The 25,256-nt window shown below is 43.7% G+C and overlaps 1 protein-coding gene across 2 annotated transcripts in view; it reads right to left on the bottom strand.

The window, feature by feature from the left end:
- Positions 1 to 25,256, bottom strand: part of B3GAT1 (beta-1,3-glucuronyltransferase 1) — a 54,424-nt gene that overhangs the window by 16,008 nt on the left and 13,160 nt on the right. For both annotated transcript variants that reach the window (XM_085873912.1, XM_085873911.1), the window contains exons 3-4: positions 6,374 to 6,738; positions 5,785 to 5,976 (exon numbers count right to left, since the gene is read on the bottom strand). In XM_085873912.1, the coding sequence (XP_085730038.1) occupies positions 5,785 to 5,976; positions 6,374 to 6,738 (557 nt within the window). The remainder of the gene's footprint in view (positions 1 to 5,784; positions 5,977 to 6,373; positions 6,739 to 25,256) is intronic.

The following is a 25,256-nucleotide window of genomic DNA, read 5'->3' as shown; positions in this document are numbered from 1 at the left end:
ATCTGCTCTATATTTCCTCAGTGCATTCAAGGTCTGCCAAAACCCCCCTTCTGGTGAAACTGCCAAAATCAAGAATCACTGCTCACCTTCACTCTTTCATCCCTCTTTTTTTCCCACCTCAAGAACAAACTCTCACACTCTCTTCAATCCCACTCCTCCCTCCAGGTCTTCAAAACAGCTGTTCACCACCATGTTTATGTATATATATATATATATATATATATATATATATATATATATATATATATATATATATATATATATATATATTGTTGCGGTCTTCGCGGCCGCCGGCGTGCGCCGGCCACGTAACTCGAATCGCGGCACGTCGCCCACCGGACGGACAATCCAGTCGTGACCCTCTCGGACTAACGCCGGGAACCAGTCACGGGTGGACCTTTCGGTCTCACCGCGATCGAGCCAATCAGCCCCCGCGTGGGATAGGGTTGCTCGCCAAATTCGAACTACCTAAGTACCCACGCGGAGGGTAGACCGGGCGATCGCACCTCGCCGCAGGTCGACTTCGGACACGGGCCACTTAAGCGACCCGTTCCGTACTATCAGAATAACCGAGCGGTGTTATCGTCGACCTCGACGGTTCGATTAATTATCGGGCGTATTCAGCCCACTACCAACCCTTTACGTGAAGCAAGATGGGGATTCAATGGAGGAAAAGACGTAGCGAAGCGGGAGAACAGTTCAACAATAAAGCACATTTATTCTCGGCACACGGGAAGCACACAAATACAATTCCACCAAATGCACACAAAAAAGAAAACACAATTCCATTTACACAAAAAGCAAACATAAAAGTGAAAACACAGTGCAGAGCTAATACCGACTACCGAGCACACGGCAACACTTATACAATTCTACTTCACAGACGGCGCCGACAACACATACCCAAAACCAAGGAAAAGAAATACCCCCAAGGATGGGGCAGGCCTGAGGCCGAGACCGGGTCGGGCCTACCCGTCTGGTGATGAGACGCGGAGCGGCGATGGCGCCTCTCTCCGCGGGCCTCGTGGACAGTGCCTGGCAGGGGGTGGGAACGGGGCCCCCTTGGTCGCACTATCTCAGCGCGGGGGGGAAACAGGAGGATCTTTATTATGTGCGACGAGCGTCTCCACCTCGGCCAGGTCGCGCTGTCGGCCTCCCTCGGGTGCAGCTTCCTGCACGACGCGAGCACCCCCTCGTCTGGTGTCGCCGCCTTTCCACAGCTCCTCCAGCCACTGCAGGCTTCGGGCTCCAGTCTTCTTTCGTTCTCGTTTGCGACTCTCTCTCGTTCGACTCTTCGTTCTCGTTCTGCTGACTCTCTCGTTCCGACTCTAACGCACACGACGAGCAGCTCCACCGCCCGCGAAGTCTTGACCCTTTGCTTCCGACTCTCCTCTTCTTGACTCTCCGACCGACTCTTTCTGACTGACGAACACCGTCCTTTTATCCCCCCGTAACTTCGCCTTTGACCCCCTCCCTTTGACCTTTCACCTCGCTCCCCATTGGCCCGAGAAAAAGTGGGCGTGAAGGCTTTTTGATCCACAAATTTGCATATATCGATCGCCCTGGGGCGGGGCCACCCGCCCCTCGCTCACCGATTGGACGGCAAAAAGTGGGCGTGTGTCGTTTTTGATCCGTTTTTGAAGCAGAAAATCCGTGATTTTGTACACGCTGTTCAACGTGCGCCCGACACGAGTCCAGCATCGGTGCCCATGAGTGGCGCGAGATGACGGTGATGCGATGGTGGCGAGTTGTGACGGTAAAGGTCATGGCGGTTGTGGTGAAGCGGCGTTGTGGTTGGTGGTTGATGTTGTGGTTGTGATCATGGCGGTTGGTCCAAAATAAAGATAGTAAAAGAAAAACGGCTATCCTGAAGAGTCGCAGCTCGCATAAATGACATGTATTCCCACTAGACAACGGGTTTGGGCCTAACTACACATGCACTTACCGAGATACCTCACCTAAGGGACCTGAATGGTGGTTTGCGAATCTGGTAACCACAACAATATATATATATATATATATATATATATATATATATATATATATATATATATATATATATATATATATATATATATATATATTGTTATGGATTTGGAAATCTTTTGCACACAAACAGCCAGAGTCCCCTAGTTCAGTTATTTCGATAAGTATGTGTTTATAGTTAGAATCCATCCCCCATGTCTAATGGGAATTTCGTGTGTGCGCTGTGAGTTATTTTATAGTCAGGTTTTATACATCTACAACAACAACAACAACAACAACAACGGCACCATTCCTCACTCAACCCGGTCGCCATTGCCCACGTGTTTTTGGCTGAAGGCGTGGGCGGAGCCTCCATCACCTCAGATTGAGGCTTCGCCCCGAGAAAGGGCATGGAACGTTTCCTCCAGCCAATGAGCGAAGGGCGAGCATCGCAAGCACGGCCCAGCCAATGGGAGGCCAGCGTGCCGAAGGCTACTACGGACCTCCGAAAGCGGGCCTCCGAGACGCCTCGACACCCCCCCCCCCCAGACGCCTCGTCCAATCAGGAGGCTGACCACCTCAGGGGCGGCCCCGCCCAGCCAGATGGGATGTTCGCCCATCCAATCCGAAGGCAAGTCCCTCAGAGTGGTTTCCTCGACCCGTGGGGGAAGGGAAGGATAAGAGTAGGTGGGAGCCGTCAGGAAAGAGAGAAGAAAGAGAAGCATCCTCGTCTTGCTTGCTGGCGTTCTCGTCTACCCGCGGGTGCTCGTCTAGTCCGTTCCCGTGCTGGCTGGCGTCCGTTGCGTCATTCCTGGTCCCTGGTGCTTGGTGTTGTGTTGTTGGCGGTGGGTTCGAGTTCCGCCACCGGACAAGCTCGACCAGACCGCACGAGGCGGACAGGTGCAAGAATAGGCCCCTGCCCTCAGCACGCCTTTCGCTCTCGAGCTGCAGGGCCAAGTAAAGGCTGCGGCCACCATTTCTTTGTGTGTGTGTGTGTGTGTGTGTGTGTGTGTGTGTGTGTGTGTGTGTGTGTGTGTGTGTGTGTGTGTGTGTGTGTGTGTGTGTGTGTGTGTGGCGTCAGTCTTTTAAGTAGAACTGTTAAGTGCTTTTTGCTCACTGTACATTGCTTGCATTTCTTTTATTCGGATAACTCTGCTCTTTGTGTGCTCCCCTCCCCAATTATTGTTTATAAATAAACCCCCACGTTAAATGTACCAGCTCGTTTTCTGTGCTTTCTCCCATTGACCCAGCACGGTGCGTATTGAGAAATATAGAGGCTGTTGGTGCCGTAAGTTGTCATTGGGACCGGCGCGGCTCTGGTAACTCCACTCGGTTACGCCGGATCCGAGTCGGTACCTGCGACTCGGTTCGGACTGAGTCGGCCGAGGGTGTGATTTCCCTGGTAATTTGATGACGTGGGTAGTTAGGTATATTGAAATTTGGCTATTGACCCTACCCACGCCATCAGAGAATTGGCGATCACGGTCCTTTAAGTGGCCCGTCGACTCTGGAGTTATCCGGGGTGACAACCTTTTAATTCCGGGTGTTCGGTGGGAGACGGCCCTACTGCTCCACCTAGCGGTCGGTTATCGCCACCGAACCCCGGCCCACAACTATATATATACACACATACATATATACATACATACATATATAACATTCTACATTTAAATATAGATATTTACTGTATGTGTAAATATAAATAGTAGTATGCTGGCATACGTCTTTGTACACTGGCATATGTTGTAGTATGCCAAAGTGTTAGACAAATTTTCCATGCTTGAAATTTTTCGACGTATGCCAGCGTATGACTCACACGTTCCGCATAATGCTGGCCATAAGTTGTAGGCATGTTACGCGACTGTTGACACACGTTACTTGTAAGTTACTCATAAGTCGAAACACATCGAGGTAATGTTTAGCGTACCCCAAACTTATTTCTAACCTATGAGTAATGTGTTGTAGGCACGTTACGCGACTGTTGACACATGTCGACACACGTTACTTGTACGTTATTCATAAGTCGAAACACATCAATGTAATGGTTAGCGTCAGTGTTCCAGACTCCCTGGTTGTTTTTTTTTTCTTCTTCGGTATGACGGTGATGTTAACACTTCGATTTCTAGTGCGGTTATAATATAATATAATTAATAGGCTGCCGCTCAACGATTTAAATCATAACTGCACTAGAAATAGAAGTGTCAACATCACCGTCATACCGAAGAAAAAAAAAAACCCCCCAAAAAACTATGGAGTCTGGAATACTGACGCTAACCATTACCTTGACGTGTTTCGACTTATGAGTAATGTACAAGTATAAACGTGTGTCGACGTGTGTCAACGATTGCGTAACGTGCCTACAACTTATGGCCAGTGTATGCGGAACGTGTGTCATACGCCGAGTCCGTCGAGAAATTTTCAACATGCTGAAAATTTATCGACGTACTCGGCGTATGACGACATATGCCAGCGTACTACGACGTATGCCATCGTGCTCTTAACGTATACAAAACTTACCCATAACGTATTCAACGTGTGCCAGCTTGGTTCGGCAAATTTTTCATACGTCAGCATACGCTGGCTAAAATGTCAAGGTGTGACAGCGGCTTCACACTTCGATGTCTAGTGCGGTATTGATTTGAATCGTCGAGCCGCAGCCTATTAATAGCCTACGCCACATGATTGTCGGCGATACGCTGCCGCGCTATGCATAAGTTAGACTATCGTTGGGCATAGGTTATGAACACCGACAACACGCTCAGCATTCGTTGGTATAAGTTATCTATTTGTGATTGAAACGTTCTGTGTACGTTACTAATACGTTATGCATACGTCCAACACGTTATTATATGCCCAAAACTTAAAAAAACATCAATAGTTCAGCGTACACCAGCGTTTTACATACAGTTTGAGACCTTGCCATACGCTGGCTAAAACGTCAAGGTGTGACAGGGCCCTTACCTCCTGTATCTCTCTGCTATATACCTTGCCTACAAAGCTTGACTCTCAGGCACATATTATCTAGCCCAGCTTTATTTACTCCTTGCTGTTTCTTTACTTCCTCCACTCGGACCTGGATCTTCTCTATGCAATATTCTAGATGAGGCCGCATTTACACAACCATCCACAATTCTCCCCCCACAAAAACGAAACAAGTAAAAAAATAGACATGAAAAAAATTGAAAGACCATGTCGAGATGGAATTCCAAAAAAACAACCAAACTAGGTCGGAAGGAAGGAATGACACCACAATATGACACAACAATCCTTTACGCATTGCCATGGTGTCAAGGTAGATGTGGCTTTTTACAGATTGCCATCACAACATATTTTGACATTTTTCCATTTCAATCCCACAACAAATAAAATACTCAATTGCACAAATCCACACTATAAATACACAACTCCCTCTCAAATAGACATTTATGCAATTGTTGCCATTGCCACACAGTTACCAAGATGATAAAAATGTCAAAAGATGTCGTGGTGGCAATCAGAAAAAGGATTGTTATGTCGTATGGTGTTGTCATTCCTACTGTAAAACCCTGGCAATGGATAAAAGGAATGTTGTCTGGTGCAACAGTGCAACACCTTCCTTGTCATCTCTTCCTACCTTGTTGGGTTGGTTTTTTGACATGCCATCCCGACATATTTTTTCGATTTTTTAAATGTTCTTTTCTGACGTGTGTGTGTGTGTGTGTGTGTGTGTGTGTGTGTGTGTGTGTGTATGTATATATATATATATATATATATATATATATATATATATATATATATATATATATACATATATATATATATATGTATATGTAGTATTACCTCTTGAAAGAGTTGCACACTGTACGTGTTGTCATCATCTGCAAAGTAAACCACATCACGTAGCTCTGGTTGTGTAACGGGACTATTGTTGTGGCTGTTTTGACTGTGATGGTTCGGAAGATTTCGCAGCCAGCGTAATGCCGCATTCCGTTGAAATGTCCCACGTGGGAAACGATTCCGAGAAGCATCATTCTGCATGTTAGGAAAAGAGGAATCGTACTGTATCATGTCAAAGAGATTTATTTTCATATTTTCAATAAGTCCAACAAGTCCAATTTTCAATAATAAGCTTTAATGTCACATATATTTCACAACCAAAGCTCAGGAAAGCTCGACATGGCTGCCTCCACGAAAATCAGCAGGGAAATAGCTGAAGGTTCATTTGCAGCTTGATTGTGAGTTATATATTCCATACAAGGATGTAAAGTGAGAGATCGGATAAAGATCCAATTTAGAGTAATGTTGATTTTGAAAGTAGTGTTAAATTTCCCTTTAAGCAAGGAAGGTCGAAGGGTTGGCAGACATGTTTTGCAAACTCCTGATTATAATTTATTTTGCATTTTAACTCAATATTTTCATTTAAACTGACCTTTGGGCGGTATGCAACTGGTGTGGAGGCATTCAGGTGCGTATTTTTGAGGCCGAGTGACGCAAGCAATGTGGTAACAAGTGAGGTGCGTTGTGCCGCATCTTCCACAAGCACCCAGTGCAAGTTTGGGATAAGTAACAGTGTTTGCCCCAAACGTGTCAGTTCCGCCTTTTGTACCAAACGTGCATATGTTGGAGTCACCACATAAATAATTGGAAGACCAGGCTGCCAATTTAAAGGGATATATTGCAGGGCAGCAGGATGAGAGCTCAAGTTAATAATGGGTTGTTGGACATGGGCTGGATGATGTGATGGCACATTGGTGACAGGAACTTCAACAGCATATGGAGAATGCGCTGTGGTGGCTGCATAAGAGAGAAAAAAAAGAAGAAAAAATCTGTTAAATTCTTTCAAATATACTGCATGCCAAAGCATAAGTGTCCTCAGACAGAAAGTACAAATGTCCTCTTTGTTTTCCCCCACCCCTCTGCCTTTATTACCTGGTGACAGTGCATAGCTAGCTTTATGCTAATTGGCTCGCTGCTCAGCTACTTGTAGCTTCCAGCGACTTCTATGGTTTCAAGCGGCTCGAGTGGGTCCATGAGACTGTCAATCATGGGGTAGCTCTCATCTTTATGCACGGTCGAGAGGCAATAAAGGCTGAGGGGTGGAGGGAAACGAAGAGTTTAGTTCAGAGTTCAAGGGTGAAAGTGACAGTTGGGTTGAGTCCCCTGGAACCCAGTGAGTCTTGGAAGGAGCAAAGCATGAGCAGGGCAATGGAGAGGGCTGCATGCGAGAAAGTGGTCGGTAGCAAATGGTGAGGAAGACAGTCCGAGGATTGGGTGATTAAAAAGCAGGCGTCGCGCTGGCATGAAACCATGAGCCTGGAAGCAACCCTGCCTGCCATCCCCTTCCTGCCGAGGTCACTGCTACCAACTCCTCGCCACCCTGTGCAAACATCGCGTGGGGAGAAGGTTGTTTTTGTCTCGTGATCTATTCCTGTTTTTAGTGTGCGTGAGAGTGATTGGGCCCTAATATTTATTGTGGGCGCTGAGGAAATTACTATAGAGTTAATTTGGCAATGCGTTGCTTTTTGTTCTTTCCTCTTCATTCTGAAATAAATCCTGTTCTTCTCACTGGTATGTCAGCTATGTGAGCAGTTCGAATTGGAAACAGTAATTAATGGCATGGATCAGAACAAGGTGATTATAAATTGGCATGAAAAGCCCTTCTGAGGTTTAAAATGTTGAGATTCACCCTGGGTTATTGTTCATCCCTCATCCTTTAGATAGGTGAATCGGCTGAAGGCGACAGATCTCGTTGGAGTTATTATGCGTAAAAAACCGAAGTAAAAATCTGATCGGCTTTCCCGGCGGATACCTAGGCCTCTGAGGATGACCCGTCGCTAAATTGGTGACCGTCTGGGTGAAAGATTTGAGCTCGTATGCACCTACGGTCAACTGTTACATTGGTAGTCATGATTGTGATCAGGACTCTTGATCGTTTGTAAATTTTGAAGTACACGTGATAGAAACAAACTATAAATGGCATGTGAAAGCACAATTCACAAAGTTTTCACTCAATACAGTTCAAATATTTAGGCTTCAACATAATCACTGTGGTGAATTGTCGTGAATTGAGGGACATGACGCGGGATCACATGTTGTGCATCTCGCGTATAAGGGGAGGTCTCTGCGGCACGAGTGATTGTCCCCGGGGCATTGCTATTGACATCGGCTGTTCACTTGATGCTCGTTAACTGAAGGTGCTCATTGACTGGTGAGAATGGAGATTATATCGAACTCCGTGCTTACGCGGATTGTCTGCAATGATTAACTGCACATGTATACGTTACTGCTTATGTACTCCTAGCTGAACCTGTATTCCCCGGTGTGCCCACAGAAGCGGCTCCAATCAAATGGAATAAAGCCTAAACTCTGAAGGTTCATCTCTCGCTCTCATTTCAATTTATTCCATTTGATTTTCTCGGCTCTCTCAACCAAAGATGGACAAGATCTACAAACCAGAGAGGTTCGACGCAGACCCGAACGCGACTGACGCAGAAATGAAATGGTCACATTGGTTCTGTTCCTTCTCACACTATCTGACCATCATCGCGGAGGGAGCTGACAAATTTGCCGCTCTCGTGAATCATGTCTCGCCCAGCGTGTACAGGCTCTTCTCGGGGTGCGACACTTACGAAGCAGCGATCGAGGTGCTGCAAGCGCTCTACGTGAAGCCCAAGAACGAGGTATACATACGACATCTTCTCAACACACGCAAGCAAGCAGCCGGGGAGACAATCGATCAGTTCCTGCAAGCTCTGAATCAGCTGGGAAAAGACGGCAGCCTCCGGGCGGTAAGCGCCGAGGAACACCGAAAGGAAGCCACACGGGAGGCATTCATCCAAGGACTCAGATCAGCCCACATACGGCAACGCTTACTAGAGAAAGCGCAACCCATTCTTGACAAGGTAGTCGATCAGGCTCGAGCGATGGATACGGCTCAGCAGCAATCTGAGTCATTTGGGACACCGATGCTGCTCATGAACGCTGCTACGATGGGAACCCAAGGAACCCCACTGGCACAGACACAGCCAGACATAGGGGATGGAGAAACACCCGAGGAGCCGGATACCCAGACCTCGTCAAACTCCTCAGCAACTGCTCCGGTTGGTAAATGCTTCTTTTGTGGGTACAAAAGGCATCCTCGTCAAAAATGTCCCGCCAGAGATGCCACATGCATGAATTGCGACAAGAAAGGGCATTATGCCAGGGTATGTAAATCTACTCTAAGGAGAAATAAACCCACTTCTGCGGCTCTCTACTCACAAAATAAATTGACTGCAGCCTCCCCGGGGAATCTATCCAAGGCTATCATCAACGTACGAATTAACGGGCATATGGCTGAGGCACTGATTGATACCGGTAGCTCTGAAAGTTTCGTCAACAGCTCGCTAGTGAAGGGCAGGAAATGGGTAATCCACCCGACTGACAATACGGTATGCATGGCCGCCACCTCACTACAATCCCGCGTACGAGGGTACTGCAATGTTGAATTGGACGTAAAAGGGTACACGCATCGGGATGTAAAGGTACTGGTGCTTCGTGATTTGTGCGCAGACGTAATTCTGGGTCATAATGTCCTCAAGCAGCACACGAGCGTCGAAATACCCTTTGGAGGAAGCAAGCCTCGTCTAATTTTAAATGCGTTGACCACCGCGGAGGTGACGTCCCCCAGCTGTTCGCTAACTTGTCGCCGGTCTGCAAACCGATAGCGATCAAATCGCGGCGATATACCACTGCTGACATGAATTTCATCACTTCGGAAACCAAGCGATTACTGGAGGAGGGAATTATAGAACCGAGCGATTCGCCATGGCGCGCACAGGTGTTAGTAACCAGCAGTCAGAACCATAAGAAACGAATGGTTGTCGATTATTCCCAAACGGTCAATCGCTTCACCCAACTCGACGCCTACCCCCTGCCGCGCATAGATGAGATGGTCGAACGCGTGGCCAATTATAAGGTATTCAGTACCATCGACTTGCGAAGCGCCTATCATCAAATTCCCATCCGAGAGGAAGACAAACCTTACACTGCATTCCAGGCAGGGCGGCGCCTCTACCAGTTCAGAAGGATACCATTCGGTGTCACGAATGGAGTAGCTTGCTTCCAACGGGTTATGGACGACATCATCTCAGATGAAAACCTCAAAGACACTTTTGTTTACGTGGATAATGTCACAGTGTGCGGTAGGGATCAGAGGGAACATGATAGGAATCTGGACAGATTCTTGAGCATTGCTAGAAAATATAATCTGACTCTCAACTACGAGAAATGCGTATTCTCGGCAAGGTCAATTGACCTTCTCGGCTACACAATAGCCGACGGCACAATTAAGCCTGATCCTGAGCGATTGCGCCCGCTCCGTGAGCTTCCACCACCTCAGGACTTGCAAACAATGCGCCGGGTGATCGGGATGTTCGCTTACTATGCGAGATGGATTTCGCAATACTCCGAGAAAATACATCCCCTAGTGCATTGCAAAAACTTTCCACCAGATGCCGCTGTTGTAAGAGCTTTCCACAATCTCAGGGATGATATCAGTAAGTCCGTGGTTTTATCGATCGACAGCTCGGTGCCCTTCGTGGTGGAGACCGACGCTTCAAATCACGCCATAGCTGCTACACTTAATCAGTCTGGGCGGCCGGTCGCGTTCTTCTCGAGAACTCTCTCTAGAAGCGAGCAGAGACACTCAGCGATAGAGAAGGAAGCGTACGCCATCGTTGAAGCGCTGCGGAAATGGAGACATTATTTACTGGGAAACCACTTCACGCTCGTTACGGACCAACGATCCATGGCATTCATGTTTGATGGGAAAAATAACGGGAAAATTAAGAATGAAAAAATTATGAGATGGCGGATAGACCTAGCCTGCTACAGGTACGACATTGTTTACCGGCCCGGGAAGGAAAACCCTGCTGCAGATACCTTCTCCCGGGTCTACAGTTCGGCAACAATCAGTCAGGCTTTGCAAGACCTCCATGTGTCTCTGTGCCACCCAGGGGTAACCAGGATGGCACATTTCGTACGCAGACAAAATCTTCCCTATTCTGTTGAAGATATTAAACAAATGAATGCTTCATGCCCTGTTTGTGCTGAACTAAAACCCAGATTCTATGGCGCGGCATCTGGCAGACTGATCAAGGCCACTTCCCCCTTCGAGAGACTAAACATCGACTTCAAAGGGCCCCTGCCGACCGAAACAGACAACAGATACATATTCACCGTTGTTGATGAATATTCAAGGTTCCCTTTCGCGTTTCCGTGCTCGGATATGACCTCGGGCACTGTCGTAAAATGTCTCTCTGACCTCTTCGCTATGTTTGGGAGACCTTCGTACATACATTCAGACAGAGGGCCGTGTTTCATGTTGGCCGGGCTAAAACAATTCCTACTAGAGCTCGGCATAGCAACTAGTCGAACGACGGGTTACAACCCACAGGGAAACGGGCAGGTGGAACGGTATAATGGAGTTATTTGGAAAGCCGTAACTCTGGCGCTGAAATCGAGAGGACTGGGCCCCGAGCGATGGGAGGTTACTCTTCCCGACGCTCTGAATTCCATACGCTCTTTGCTCTGCACGTCCACAAATGCCACTCCTCACGAACGTATGTTTACTCACCAACGACGTTATGTTGACGGTCAAACGGTGCCCAACTGGCTGACCCACCCCGGTACAGTGTTCATGAAACGCCCGGTACGACAAAGCAAGTATGAACCGCTGGTGGAGGGGGTCGAACTCATTGACACTAATCCAGAGTATGCTCATGTCAGGCTCCCGGATGGCAGGGAGACCACTGTGTCGGTTCGCCATCTGGCTCCCTCAGGTACTCCTCCCGCCGGTACACCACCTTCTGGCACTCCTCCTTCTGACATTTCCCCCAGGAACTCCGCCAGGCGACGGGGCTGCCGCGTTCCACCCGAGAGCGATCGAGGAGTCATCCCCGGCACAAGTCGAGGCTCACCAAGAGGATCGGGAGTCTCCCTCAAGTGAAACTGCCGTTTACTCCCGGAGAGGTCGACGAATAAGGCCCCTCGACGACTCAATCTGTAAAGGGGATTATCGGCATTCTCGCTGCTCATGCTCCTATATGCCCATTATATCATATATCGATGCTCATTTCCATGCTCCTACAACTCAAAATAATCACTGCTTGGCATGTATGCTTCTGTAGATCTATTAGTCCGCGTTGCTTGAAATGTATACTCCTATAGTGCTAAAGCAATCATGGTGTGTAAGATGGGCCCCTAGTTACATTTTAAAGGTGGGGAGAATGTGGTGAATTGTCGTGAATTGAGGGACATGACGCGGGATCACATGTTGTGCGTCTCGCGTATAAGGGGAGGTCTCTGCGGCACGAGTGATTGTCCCCGGGGCATTGCTATTGACATCGGCTGTTCACTTGATGCTCGTTAACTGAAGGTGCTCATTGACTGGTGAGAATGGAGATTATATCGAACTCCGTGCTTACGCGGATTGTCTGCAATGATTAACTGCACATGTATACGTTACTGCTTATGTACTCCTAGCTGAACCTGTATTCCCCGGTGTGCCCACAGAAGCGGCTCCAATCAAATGGAATAAAGCCTAAACTCTGAAGGTTCATCTCTCGCTCTCATTTCAATCACCATTTTTCATAATACATAATTATTCAACCCAATTCTCCAACATGTTGAAAACCTTATCCAGTTGCTGAATGAGTAATTTCATGAATTACATTTGTGATCATCAGCCAAAGTTCATCGAAACAATGTAGTCTCATGAGTAAAGAACAGTTTTACATAACCCCATAAAATGTAGTCCAATGGCGACAGGTCATGCGAATTAGGTGGCCAACCAAATGGTCCACAACTATCGATCCACTTCTCTGGGAAGACAGCATTCAAGAACAGTCGCACATTCAAATCATAGTCGTGAATTCACCGGTAATCCAGAGGGCATCATGCCACAAAATAAATAAAGCCACTGATGTGCCCTTCGTGGTGTTTTAAGGTTAAAAGTTGATATCAACATACGACAGGAGACAGAGGGGTAACGTTATAAGAAATCTTTATTAATCCCTAATGTCGATGTTAAGACAATAATTTCAATTAAATGTAACCATTAATGACTTTCCTAAGAATACCCAGATTAAATGAGTATGAACGTTACATACAGCAATGCAGCTATACGATAATTCACAACTCTCGATGTGGAAAGTCACTTCACTCAAGCAGTTCGCACTCACTTCATATCAGTGGAAAGACAATATACGTTGCTTGTTTTTGAATGAAGTCCCATTGTGACTCTTCTCTTCTCTGTCTAATTCTCTCTCTATTTTCTATACACCTCTGCAGAGCATCTATACATGCTTTGCAACATGCTTCATACAACATTGCAGAACCAACAGCTTCAAACACCACATTACAAAGCCAGCAACCTATACTATCAGAGAAGCATCACAACACATCACGGACCTGCCCTGGGGGGAGGGGGAAAGCCTCCTGCTGACCAGCCACAGTACATCTGCACCTGGCCAAACCCCAGTGGCAATAATGTCAATGCCCAATGCCACATTTTGGTCAGCAGCCATGCTACAGAACCTGGGCGCACCACTCCAAGGCCTATCAAAAACTCACACTGGAGTGCAGAATGGGGCTGATGTGTCTGGAGATCTCGGTGCACAGACTGGTGGGACAAGAACGAGCTGATAACTAAAGCGCAGTGGAGGGCTGGGGACGGAGCATGAGGAGAGAGGTTCCGTGCAGGCAATGAGCCAGGCCAGCAGAGAATTCCTGAACGCATTGGCCATACACACTGACTCATGCTATCTGTCTCTTACTTTCCCTAAATCTCTTTTGTTAACTTCAGAAGCACGAGCATCAACTGTGCCAACTTCTCTTTCAAGAACACACTGACTGGCACCTCATGCTATTTACTCGAAGCCACAATGCAGTCACCACCTAAAACTCTCCCCCCACATGTTGCATCACACCACCTACTCTTCTTTTCTTCCTTTACCCCCCCCCCCCTTTGTTGGGACCAATGTGTATGTCCACCGGCTTATGTCCAGTGAGAAAGAGGCCCTACAATACTCCTCATACTTTCCTCTCTCTCTTCTCTGTCTATCTATCTTCCTTACATTGTTTCCCAGAGTGATTTAGGTGCCTGTGTTGTCGACTTGTGAATTTGTACAGGGAGTCTCAAACTTACGAATGCAAGACTTCTAAACACCAGGACTTACAAACCAACTCGCATAATCAAAACGAAGACCAATTATTGCACTGCAGTCCCAAGAAGGAAGCCAGACATAAAAAATAAAAAAAACACACACACACACACACGTTTATGATTTTATTTTTATGATTACTGTATTATATGATAAATTGTTTTTTTCATGTCCAAGATATGAACGTTCGCTCATTACGAACCGATCGTCAGTGGAGAAAAACTCATTAGTGGAGTGGAGCGCATGACTCTTCTGCAAAAGAGTCTGAGCATCACATGGGCTACAGTATTGCATGTACTCCACAGTACTGTACTGCTTGCAGCTGCATTCATAGTGCCACATATTTTACCGTGACGATGAACCCTACTCATGGCTGATAAACGTTGCAGTGATGTTCCTGCAACAAAAAAAAATGCAGAACCTTAACATTGGAAATGAAACTGGATATTATAAAACGATCTGACAAAGGTGAAACTTCCTCCCAAATTAGCTCTTCGTTCGACCTTAATCTATCGACGATCAGAACAATTATATAGGACAAGATGAGAATTTTACAACTGTACATTAAAATTCTTTTTTTCTCTCTCTATTTAGGGTGCCAAGCCTTTCAGGCTGGGTAACGTATAATTTTTGTTGTTTTTTGCAACTCCAGATAAGATATTGTTATCATGCACTGTCCGACCGTCTGTCCATCCATCTCCTATTTTGACTTCTCCGGCCAGGGCTCTGCCTTTTTTGATTTTGACTTGGCCGATCCGGCTGAAATTTGGTTGCAACGTTCCGCTTCTGACTGATAACAGGGATTGCAAAGCTTGTTCCGGTCACATGACTTTAAGTAAGTCTAAATAGCGGACTTAGTAAATTCCTTCAAAAATATTCTTCTGCAGTCTCACCTGCCAGAATGCCACCAAATTTGTGTTGCAAGATTAGGACAGGTTCCTGATGTTAAATTGCGGAGGTCATGCCAATCACATGACCGGAAGTGTGTCAAAAATGGTGGTCATGTAAATTCCTTCAAAAATCTTCTTCTCCAGACCCACCAGTCAGAATCCTACCAAATTTGGATTGCAACATTAGGACAGAGTCTCTGATGTTAAATTGTTGAGGTTATTCCGATCCCGTGACCGGAAGTGTGTCAAAATGGTTGACCATACATTTTTGGGAAAAAATCGCATAAATTCTTTCAAAAATCTTCTCCAGACCCACCAGGTAGAATGCTACCAAATTTGGGATCTAACATTAGGCCAGACCCCAGATAAGCTACAGGTCCACTGGTCCTATTTTTAGCTCACCTGGAATGTTGTTCTGGGGAGCTTATGGGATGGCGCGTTGTCCATCCATCAGTCCGTTTGCCCATCTGTCCATCTGTCCACAAATACTTGCAACTCCTTCTCTAAAACTACACGTATGATTTTGATGAAATTATACCACAACCTTCGTGACCCTGTATGTACCAAAGTTCGTTCATGGCATTAAAAAAAAACTGGGCCCTAAGAGGGTCTACAGGGGTTGCCCCCCGAAATATGTATTTGCTTTCTTCTCAGAAACCATACATGCAATTACGATGAAACTTGACCACAACCTTCTTCACCCATGATGTACCAAAGTTTGGGAGCAACAGTAGAAGCATAGGGGCAATACCCCAGGGCACTCACTTGTTAGTGGCTGGATAAGATTACCAGGAAACCACTGGTAGGCATGGATGACCGACAAATATGTAACGAGGAAGAGAGGAAATACCTATGTTTTTGTGTTTTTAATGTGTTTTTTTGCTTTTTTTGTGCATTTTTTTAATGTTTTTGTGCAACCCCCCCCCCCCCTTACACCCCATTAGACCTTGATTTTTTTCTCATGTCATGAACAAACTTTGGTACATTATCAGTGATGAGGATTGTAGTGAAGTTTCATCAGAATTGTGTGTGTGTCATTTCTGAGAAGAAAGTAAATACCTCTTTAAGAGGGGGGGGGGACAACCCCCTGTAACTTCCCTCTGTGGACCCCTCAGACACTGATGTTTTTTAATGCCATTAACAATCTTTGGTACATCATGGGTGATAAAGATTGTGGTCAAGTTTCATCAGAAATGTGTGAGTAGTTTCTGAGAAGAAAGCAAATACCTATTTTGAGGGGCAACCCATGTGGACCCCCTTAGGGGCCAACTTTTTTCATGCCATGAACAAACTTTAGTACATACACAGTGATGAAAATTGTTGTAAAGTTTCATCAAAACCGTATGTGTAGTTTTAGAGAAGAAGTTGCAAGTATTTGTGCACGAATGGATGGACGGACGGACGACACATTGTCCCGTAAGCTCCCTGGAACTACGTTCCAGGTGAGCTAAAATTGGGGTCTAAATGGATGTAAATAGGGGGGTGGGGTTGCTCCCTAAAATATATATTTCCATTCTTCTCTAAAATTACACCTACAAGTCCGATTAACCTTGACCACAACCTTCATCACCCCTGATGTACCAAAGTTTGTTCACACCATTATCAGAAATTACACACACAATTCTGATGAAACTTGACTACGACCTTCATCACCCATGATGTACCAAAGATTGTTCATGACATTAAAAAACAGGGTCAATGGGGTGTACGGGGAGGGGGTTGCCCCCCAAATATACATTTGTATTCTTCTCAGAAACTACACACACAATTCTGATGAAACTGACCACCACCTTCATTACCCGTGATGTACTAAAGTTTGTTCACGATATATAACAACAAAAAAAAATTGGGGCCCAAGGGGGTCTATGGGGGAGAGGGAGGGGGGTGGGCCCCCCCCCCAAATATACATTTGTATTCTTCTCAGAAACTACACACAAATTTCAATGAAACTTCACCACAATCATCACCCATGATGTACCAAAGTTTATTCATGCCATTCTAAAAATCTGGGTCAAAGGGGATTTATGGGAGGTGGGGAATACACCAAAATAAGTATTTGCTCTTAAATCGGTTCATTGGTACATTTTGCTGATTCCATCTCACGTTGACCTCAGTATCATTATTCTACCAGGTGAGCACCCAGGAAGATTGCCCTTATTTCATCATTCCGCCGACGTTTTTATTATAGGATAATGGTGTGAACAAAAAATGGTGAGAACAAAAAAGGGTTTATTCCCTTTTAAATTCATTTTCTCTGCAACCGCTTGCTTATTCCATTGACACGAAGTTTTCACCATCGGGACGACTACTCATGTAGAATTTTTTAATGATAATTATGACATTATAGGTTACATGGTGCAGCAGCCATGTTGGAAAAATGCAAAAATTTGGACCTCTTTTTGTTTGAAACCACTCCATGGAAAAAAAAACTAAAACTTGGCACATGGCAAGTACTCCTCATGAGGAATAAGTGTGATTTTATAAATGACATCATAGGTGCCTTCGTTATGATGTCATAATTGCATATGTAGAATGCTACATCCGATCAGTATGAAAAATTTTGAGGGTCATCTCGGGATAAATTGGCCCACAGAAAAAGAAAAAAAAATTGATGACGTTATCAGTTACGTGATTCGGAAACCACATTTTTTTTTTGTTAACTTCAAAAATCTCTGAAATGGCTGAACAAATTGAGGCGAAACTTTACTTGTATGACTGACTTTCCATGAGGACCAAAACGTTCACACATATGACATCATAAGTCACATGGTTTGGCAGCCATATTGGATTTACCCTAAAACCGATAAAAATCCTCTTCTCCAGAATGGCTGGACAGATCGAGGGGAAACTTCACACAAATTATCCCCAAGCCTTGGCGATACTTGGGTATTCATGAATAAATGATGACGCATAGTCTGGCAGCCATTTTAGATTGAACATAAATCTTAAAAATAAATCTTTCTCTTGAACCGCTTCATCGATCGATGTGAAACTTCAGAGTAATGATCGAGTAGTGATGGGGAATATACGTTTTAAATTTCAACCTGATCGGATACATGGTCTAGCAGCCACAATTATTTAATTTTTCGAATCTGAGTTTTTTTGAAATACAGTATATATTATAAAAGGAGCCGTGTCTGTCTGTTTGTTTGTTTGTTTGTGTGCCATGTTATAACTTGAGAATGGATTAACGCATTTCAATAAATCGAACTACGTTGGATTCAGGGAACTCCCAGGAAGGTTTGTGACAAAAAAAAAATTATTTTTATTTTTATGCATACATGGGCACATGTGGCGAAACTGCAAATGCCAACTTGCAACGTTGATTATACCCGCACTCCCAGGAATCCTTTTTTTTTTCTTGCCCCATTGATTAGCCATCACAACAAAGATTGGTATTTCTGTCAGCGAAGTGATGGGTCTTATATTCTAGATTTATTTAAAATAAGGCTTACTTGGCTGTGCCTGGATAGTTTTGAGGGTAGAGGTAGAGGAGTAGCAGCTGAAACCAGAATCATATCCAGGTTCCTCCTGATGACTCCATCTTTGCTTTTTGCTTGTTTGAGTTTCTTCTAATGACTCCAATGTGGGACTGTACCTATTTGGTCTTCCATTTGATTTTAATTGAATTAATTTTAATCCCATTCTGAATTCAATTGAATAATAATAAACATCATGGGCCAGGGTCAGCTGGTCCAATCAAAGCAGGGTTACATCAAAGCAGGACATCTTGGTGCCCGGCCATCACTGCCAGCAGTTATAAAGTAGCAGTTCAAGTTATGTCTATTATTAATTATGTAACACACCAGTACACAAATACAACACAAACAACACACAAAACAAGTCATGGTGAGGGTCTGCAATCACTGATTGCTCTTTTTCTTGTTGATTTTGTTATTAGAAGCGGCCTTGGAAAAATGCCATTATTAGCTATCTTAACACGAATATACAGTACATCTTAACATGGACTTCACCGAAGACAGAACACCCCATTGAGGTGGGGGGCAAATTAAGTCGCTACAATCTCTGTCGTGTGACCCTTAGTCCTTCTGTCAAGTTTGGTTGAGATTGGATCAGTAAAGACTGAATGTATCACGGTCAAAAAGCTGTCAGACAGACAGACAGACACCAAATTGCATATTTTAGTATGTTTACAAGAATTAAGCATTATGCAGAAAACCCTTTCCAAATGAACTTTTTTATTCATAACTGAAGAGATCAAATGAAACACTGTCAAAGTTAAAGGACATTACATAGCAGGATTACCTGCAAAAAACATGTACAAATCAGAATTCACTGGTTGCAAAAGTATTCATCCCCTTAGGTCAGTACAGTACTTGGTGAAAGCACCTTTTGCAGTAACAACTGCTATGAGTCTTTTGGGGTAGGTCTCCACTAGTTTTGCACAGTGAGATAGTGAAATATTTGCCATTCTTCACGTGAAAATTGCTATCATTCTGCCAAGCTTGTTGGGGGATCGTCGATGGACTGTAATCTTCAAGTCATGTCATTTCAAGTCAGGACTTTGACTGGGCTACTTAATAACATTAATTTTCTTCTGATTCAGCCCCTCCAGTGTGGCTTTCGCTTTGTCCTTCGAATCATTATCCTGCTTAAATGTGAATCTCCGACACAGTTTCAGATTCATGGCTGACTCAAGCAGGTTTTCATCAATGATTCTCCTGTACTTTGCACCATCCATTATCGCTTCTATCCTGACAAGCTTGCCAGTCCCTGCTGATGAAAAATAGCCCCATAACATGATGCTGCCACCACCATGCTTGACAGTAGGGATGGTGCTGACTGGTCGATATGCAGTGTTAGGCTTGAACCAGACGTAACACTTTGAATTTAGACCAAAAAGTTCAATTTTTGTCTCGTCTGACTACAAAAAGTTTCTCCACATGCCTGCAGTATCATTAAGATGCTTTTTCGCAAACTCCTTATGAGCTTTTAGATGCATATTTTTCAGTAATGTCTTCTTTCTTGCCACCTGTCCATAGAGGCCAGCTTTGTAAAGGGAATGAGATATTGTTAATTGATGAAGATTGACCCCCATCTCAGACATATAATCTTGCAGGTCTTTACAGTGACAGTCATTATTCGATTTACAGTGACATCGCATACCAGTTTCCTGTTTGTCCGGCTGATATGTTTGGATGGGCGTCCTAATCTGTGTAGAGTCTGGGTGGTATGATACATCTTCCACTTCTTAATGATGGATTTCACCATACTCAAAGCGATAATGAGTGACTTTGAAATCTTCTTATAACCCTCTCTGAACGGTGCTTCTCCACAACTTTATTTCTGACCTTTTTGGAAAGCTCCTTAGTTTTCTTGTTTAGCTTGTTAGTTGACCGAGTGAGTTGCGTCTTAAAACTCCTTAGATATATTACGTGGGGGAGATTAATTTTTAAGTTAAACCACTGATTACATACAGGTGAAACCTATTACACTTATTTTTTTAACCTTTCAAAGAAACGATTTGCTCCTGAAGTAATTTAGGGTTTGAATACTTATGCAACTGAGAATCATCTGATTTTTTTTTCTGTTCATCTAACTTAGTAGCAATTTATCTGCATTTTTTAGCTTTATCACTTTGGAGTAGTTTGCGCAGACTCTATATATTATGATTTGAAGGCATCATGAAATATGCTCAGGTGGCATCAAAATGTGAAAACTATGGATAGGGTGAATACTTTTGCAGACCATTGTCGCATAGGAAAATTGGTTGCACTTAAGAAACTTCAATGCAGTGATGAATTCTCAAAAATTGCAGAGGTCTTTATGCAGGACAGTTCCACGAGGAATGATATCATCAAAACTAGGGAGAAGGCTCTTGTGTTTCTGGTGCAGCAGTGTGAAGATGACTTAGATGCTTTATGGTATAAGCTGTTTCAAGAAAAAGTTGCGAACACTTTGAAGTATTTTGAGACAAATAATTTGCCACCACCTTCTGCTTCAGCAAAGTACCACAGTCTTCAAGTGTATTGCCAGGTTCAGGAATGGAGAAGCTAGACATTTAGAACCGGAGGATCTGCAAGAAACGTGGCCTGGACTGTACATCTGCATTCAGTGACTGCAAAGGACTGAGTTGTTCATATTCCCAAAAGCCCATCAATGATGATGACTTCTAATAGTGAAGAGGGAAAAGCATCTTTTGGTGAGCATATTGGACATTATTAGCATCTAACATGACAGAATGCATCAGCAAAATACAATTTGTGTCAATTCGTTTTCTGGACCCTGAAAACATGGGACGAGCCACTGATTTTGCCATGTTCCGTCATTCAGGTATCCGAGTTATATGAAAACAGTTTTTCTAGTAATGGCAGAAGCTAATATGCATATTTCACATGACGCAATGGATCAATGAGATCTAAAATATGTTCAATGAATTGTGTGACCCTAAAATATGGATACAGACACGTTTTTCATGTTTGGATGTTTCATTACAAAGTTATTGTAAAAAGACTATTTTTTGGTGAAGGCAGAAGCTAATTTGCATATCATGAATTTTTGACCAAATCACCCATGTTTCTTTTTTAAAATAAAAAAATGGGATAATTAGATCAATATTTCGAACATTTATAGTGCTTTTCACAACTTGCTATGCCCCGCCCCTAAAAAAGTTGACTTCAGCGAACCGCAGCGTTCACGTCATCGCACAGAGCGGATTGATTCGATGTCGTGCGCCGTATAAAGTACGTACAAATGCATTGTGCACATGTGTTTGCTATCTCACTGATCGTCTTAATTCCTGGAATTGTTTCGCGGAAAATAAATTCTGCTTCTGAACCGTGTATGCACAACAATCACGAGGCAATTATTTATCCCTTCACTACCTTGTTGTAGTCGTGTACAAATCCAATACATGTATGCACAATAAAGGGTTACACCATGTCCACAAAATATAAAATGTGACTGTTGAACGTTTCCATTAAAAAAGAAACTTACAGGGACATACAAGTAAAATACTAAAGATTAATATTTCATCATTTCAAGGAGCAAGGAGGTAATTTTAAAATCAAACAATGTGAAAAACCTGTACCCACATTTTGCAGCTTATTGAATTGTTAGTTGAAACCAGCCTGCTGGGATAGGTACAATTCCCCACACATGCAAGCCAGGTATGGCTGCACTCGACATACATGGGTGTATTCGAAAGTGAAGGTCCTGCTTCCATTGGCTTGCTATTCATTAACATTGAGCCAAAATGCTGTAATAAATGAAAAGAGAAAAATATGTTGGCACAACTATGAAAGACAAATTTATCTGTCATATTACACGGCCTCATAGCCTCGGGACTCTTATGCATTGAGTTATACATTGTGTGCATGCTAATACAAGTTACTTGTCAACTCTAGAGTCTAGATTAGTCCGATAAATCTGTCATCCGTCCGACTAGTTCGATAAATCTGACGTGCTGTAGCTTTCTTTTATTATTCTCTTTTCTTCATTGTTTTCTACTGGCGTTACATGACGACAGTAGGAATAAAATAAATAAAAATGCAACAGAACGTCAGATTTATCGGACTACTCCAGACAATTGTGTCGCAAGGTGTGTTCTGCACACAAGTTTTCATCGTATCCAGACAGCGAGATTGCTTCGTTTTATGTGTGAAGAGATACGGCCGATGACATGCGCTGGCCTTGCTTGCGATTCATTTGCCGCGGAGAAACATGTCCGCTGCGCTGCGCTGGTCACGTCACCTCACTAAAATATTTCTGATATCGAGCAGTATGCAAGTCGAATTTACATTATTGAATTCCGAATAGGATTTAGTCTCACCAGTTGTTATTGCCAAGTCTTCCTTCGATGTCCTCCCGATCATAATGAACACCGGGAATTTCATCGCCATTTTCCTCTGCTTGTCCTGCGTTGGGCTCAAACTGGTAAGGCCGTATTTCATTTCCAGCTGCCTGAACTTCACCTCCCGTGACTACGTTATCTGACTATTCTCCATCTGATTGAGACCAAAATCCTTCATTTCTCTCACACTCACTGTCGCTACCAGACAAATTAAAGTACATGTCATCCATTATTCAAAACAAAATGTTTGATTTTTATCCACGTCACATTGCGAACGCTGGCTCTAAGAGAGCTCCACGTTGTTGTTGTTCTTCTTCTTGTTGTTCTTCTTCTGGTGAAGACAAAACCTTTCTGACGCGGCTCTTGGACACATTTGTCCTTGTGTTAAAGCAGAAATGAACGAAACGTTTGAGTCGACCAATCGAATGTGGATACACACAGGAAGCCAATACAATCACGTAGACCACCAACCCGAGTGATTTACGTGCAGCCTTTGTCGTCCTGTAGATGACGTCATGTGGGTTACGCCCCTTTCAGTAGATTTCGGCAGAATTTTTAGGGGCGTTCCCGAATAGTGTTGGGTCATATGTTGAAAAATCTGAGTTCGCATTTTTGGTCTGCCAACTGTTGTTTATATACATTTTTGTATCCTTTAGACATCCCTAAAGGATATGAAAGATGTTGGGAAGTTTTAATTTTCAGTTTTATGCCTTTTTTAACGAAACAATGCATAACCGTCAAAAACATAAAAAAAATGTGTATATTTTCTATCAGTGTTTTGTTTAAGAAGTAAAGTGTATCATGTGACATATCAAAATGATTGGAATGATGAGCTTTAACAATTTATGACACTTTTCAGTTTTTATAGTAACAACAAAATAAATATTTGGACAAATTTGCAAAAAATAGGCAAAATATTCTACTTTATGAAACCAGTGATATACCCAATTATAGCGTAATATATAGACATGCAAATAGAATATTTTATTCTTTGACAAATAAATCCATGATGTCATTTGTTTCGATGCATTGAGCTCTGCTGACATTAGTCAACCAGCAGAGCTTATATACACATATATCATTGCCATGAATGCATCATCTGCCCATCCATCCGTCAATCGACCATCATTATAACCAAATTAGAAAAAAACTAATTCTGAAACAATTTGTGTACAATCCATTGTTTTTCAGGTAATGCAGAATTGCTGGTGGAGATGTTGACAAACTAAATGAACAAATACAATTATTTATATATGATATTATTTCTTCAGATAAGCTGAGAAACTTTGATATAATAGAATGTTATGTATTATTAAATGCATTATAGAATGTATCTAACTGCATGGGCGGTGGTGGTTCCTCGCATGAATATGTTTGTGTGTTTTAGGAAAATGGCAGAGCCACCAAGAAAGCAGCAGAAATGTGAACCTATTGATTATAAACTGTGCATTAGGTGCCAAAATGCAACTGGAGATCTGGTAACAAACCCTGAAGATGAGTCTTATAAAACCCTTCTTGACCATATACAGAAATGGGCCAGTAACCAAGATCCAGAATGTCTATCAATCAGCAACAGACTAGGTAGTGTTACAGCAGAACAGCTGAAACAATGGGGTGCTTCATGGCACAGAAACTGCTACAGAGACACAGTCACTTCAAAAATGTTGGATGGTGCAAAAAAAAGGTATGACAAAAGTGTGGCACTAGGTGATGCAAGCCTAATCACAAAGCGTAGCAAAGGAGGACGGCCATCAAAAAAATCAGACTGCAGATAAACCTAAAGTAGCTACATGTACAAGAGAGGGACAGTCTTCCAGCTCAGAACGATTTACAAGATCATCTGCAAAATCCTATGACAAGGAACTATGCTTCTTTTGTGATAAGGATGATACCAATGAGCAGCTACATGATGCATGTCCATAGAACATGAAAAACATAGAACATGAAACAGGGTACACATCATCGGATCATCGGAAAGGATCTATCAAGGATTCATGGAGCTATGTGTGTATGGACTCAACACCTATCAGAACAGCTATGGACACATTCCTGAGCAGCTCTAAAACAAAGAGCAGTCTCACAGAGTATCTTTCAATGAAGGTACTTAACCATTTCACCGAAAGTGAAAAATCAGTCATTGTGTCTACTAAAAATGGTGTACACTCTACTCAGCAGCAACCTGTAATGCAGCTGACCAGAACCCAGGAGGAAGCAGACACAATCTTGATACTGCATGCTCAAGAAGCTGCAAAGTGTCGAGGTGTAATTCACATCCTCTCACCTGACACAGACGTGTTTATTCTTGCCTTACGTCGTTTCCCTGAACTTGGGCAGCAGACATGCATGATATTAGGAGCAGGAGAACACCAACGTATAGTACCACTGAGGCCAATCTATGAAGCACTC

This window comes from Eptatretus burgeri, chromosome 3, assembly GCF_056783735.1.
Source record: "Eptatretus burgeri isolate ZD-2024b chromosome 3, Ebu_testis_v1, whole genome shotgun sequence".
NCBI lineage: Eukaryota > Metazoa > Chordata > Myxini > Myxiniformes > Myxinidae > Eptatretus > Eptatretus burgeri.
Note: the sequence above shows the minus strand (reverse complement) of the source record. Positions and strands in the feature narration are given on the sequence as shown.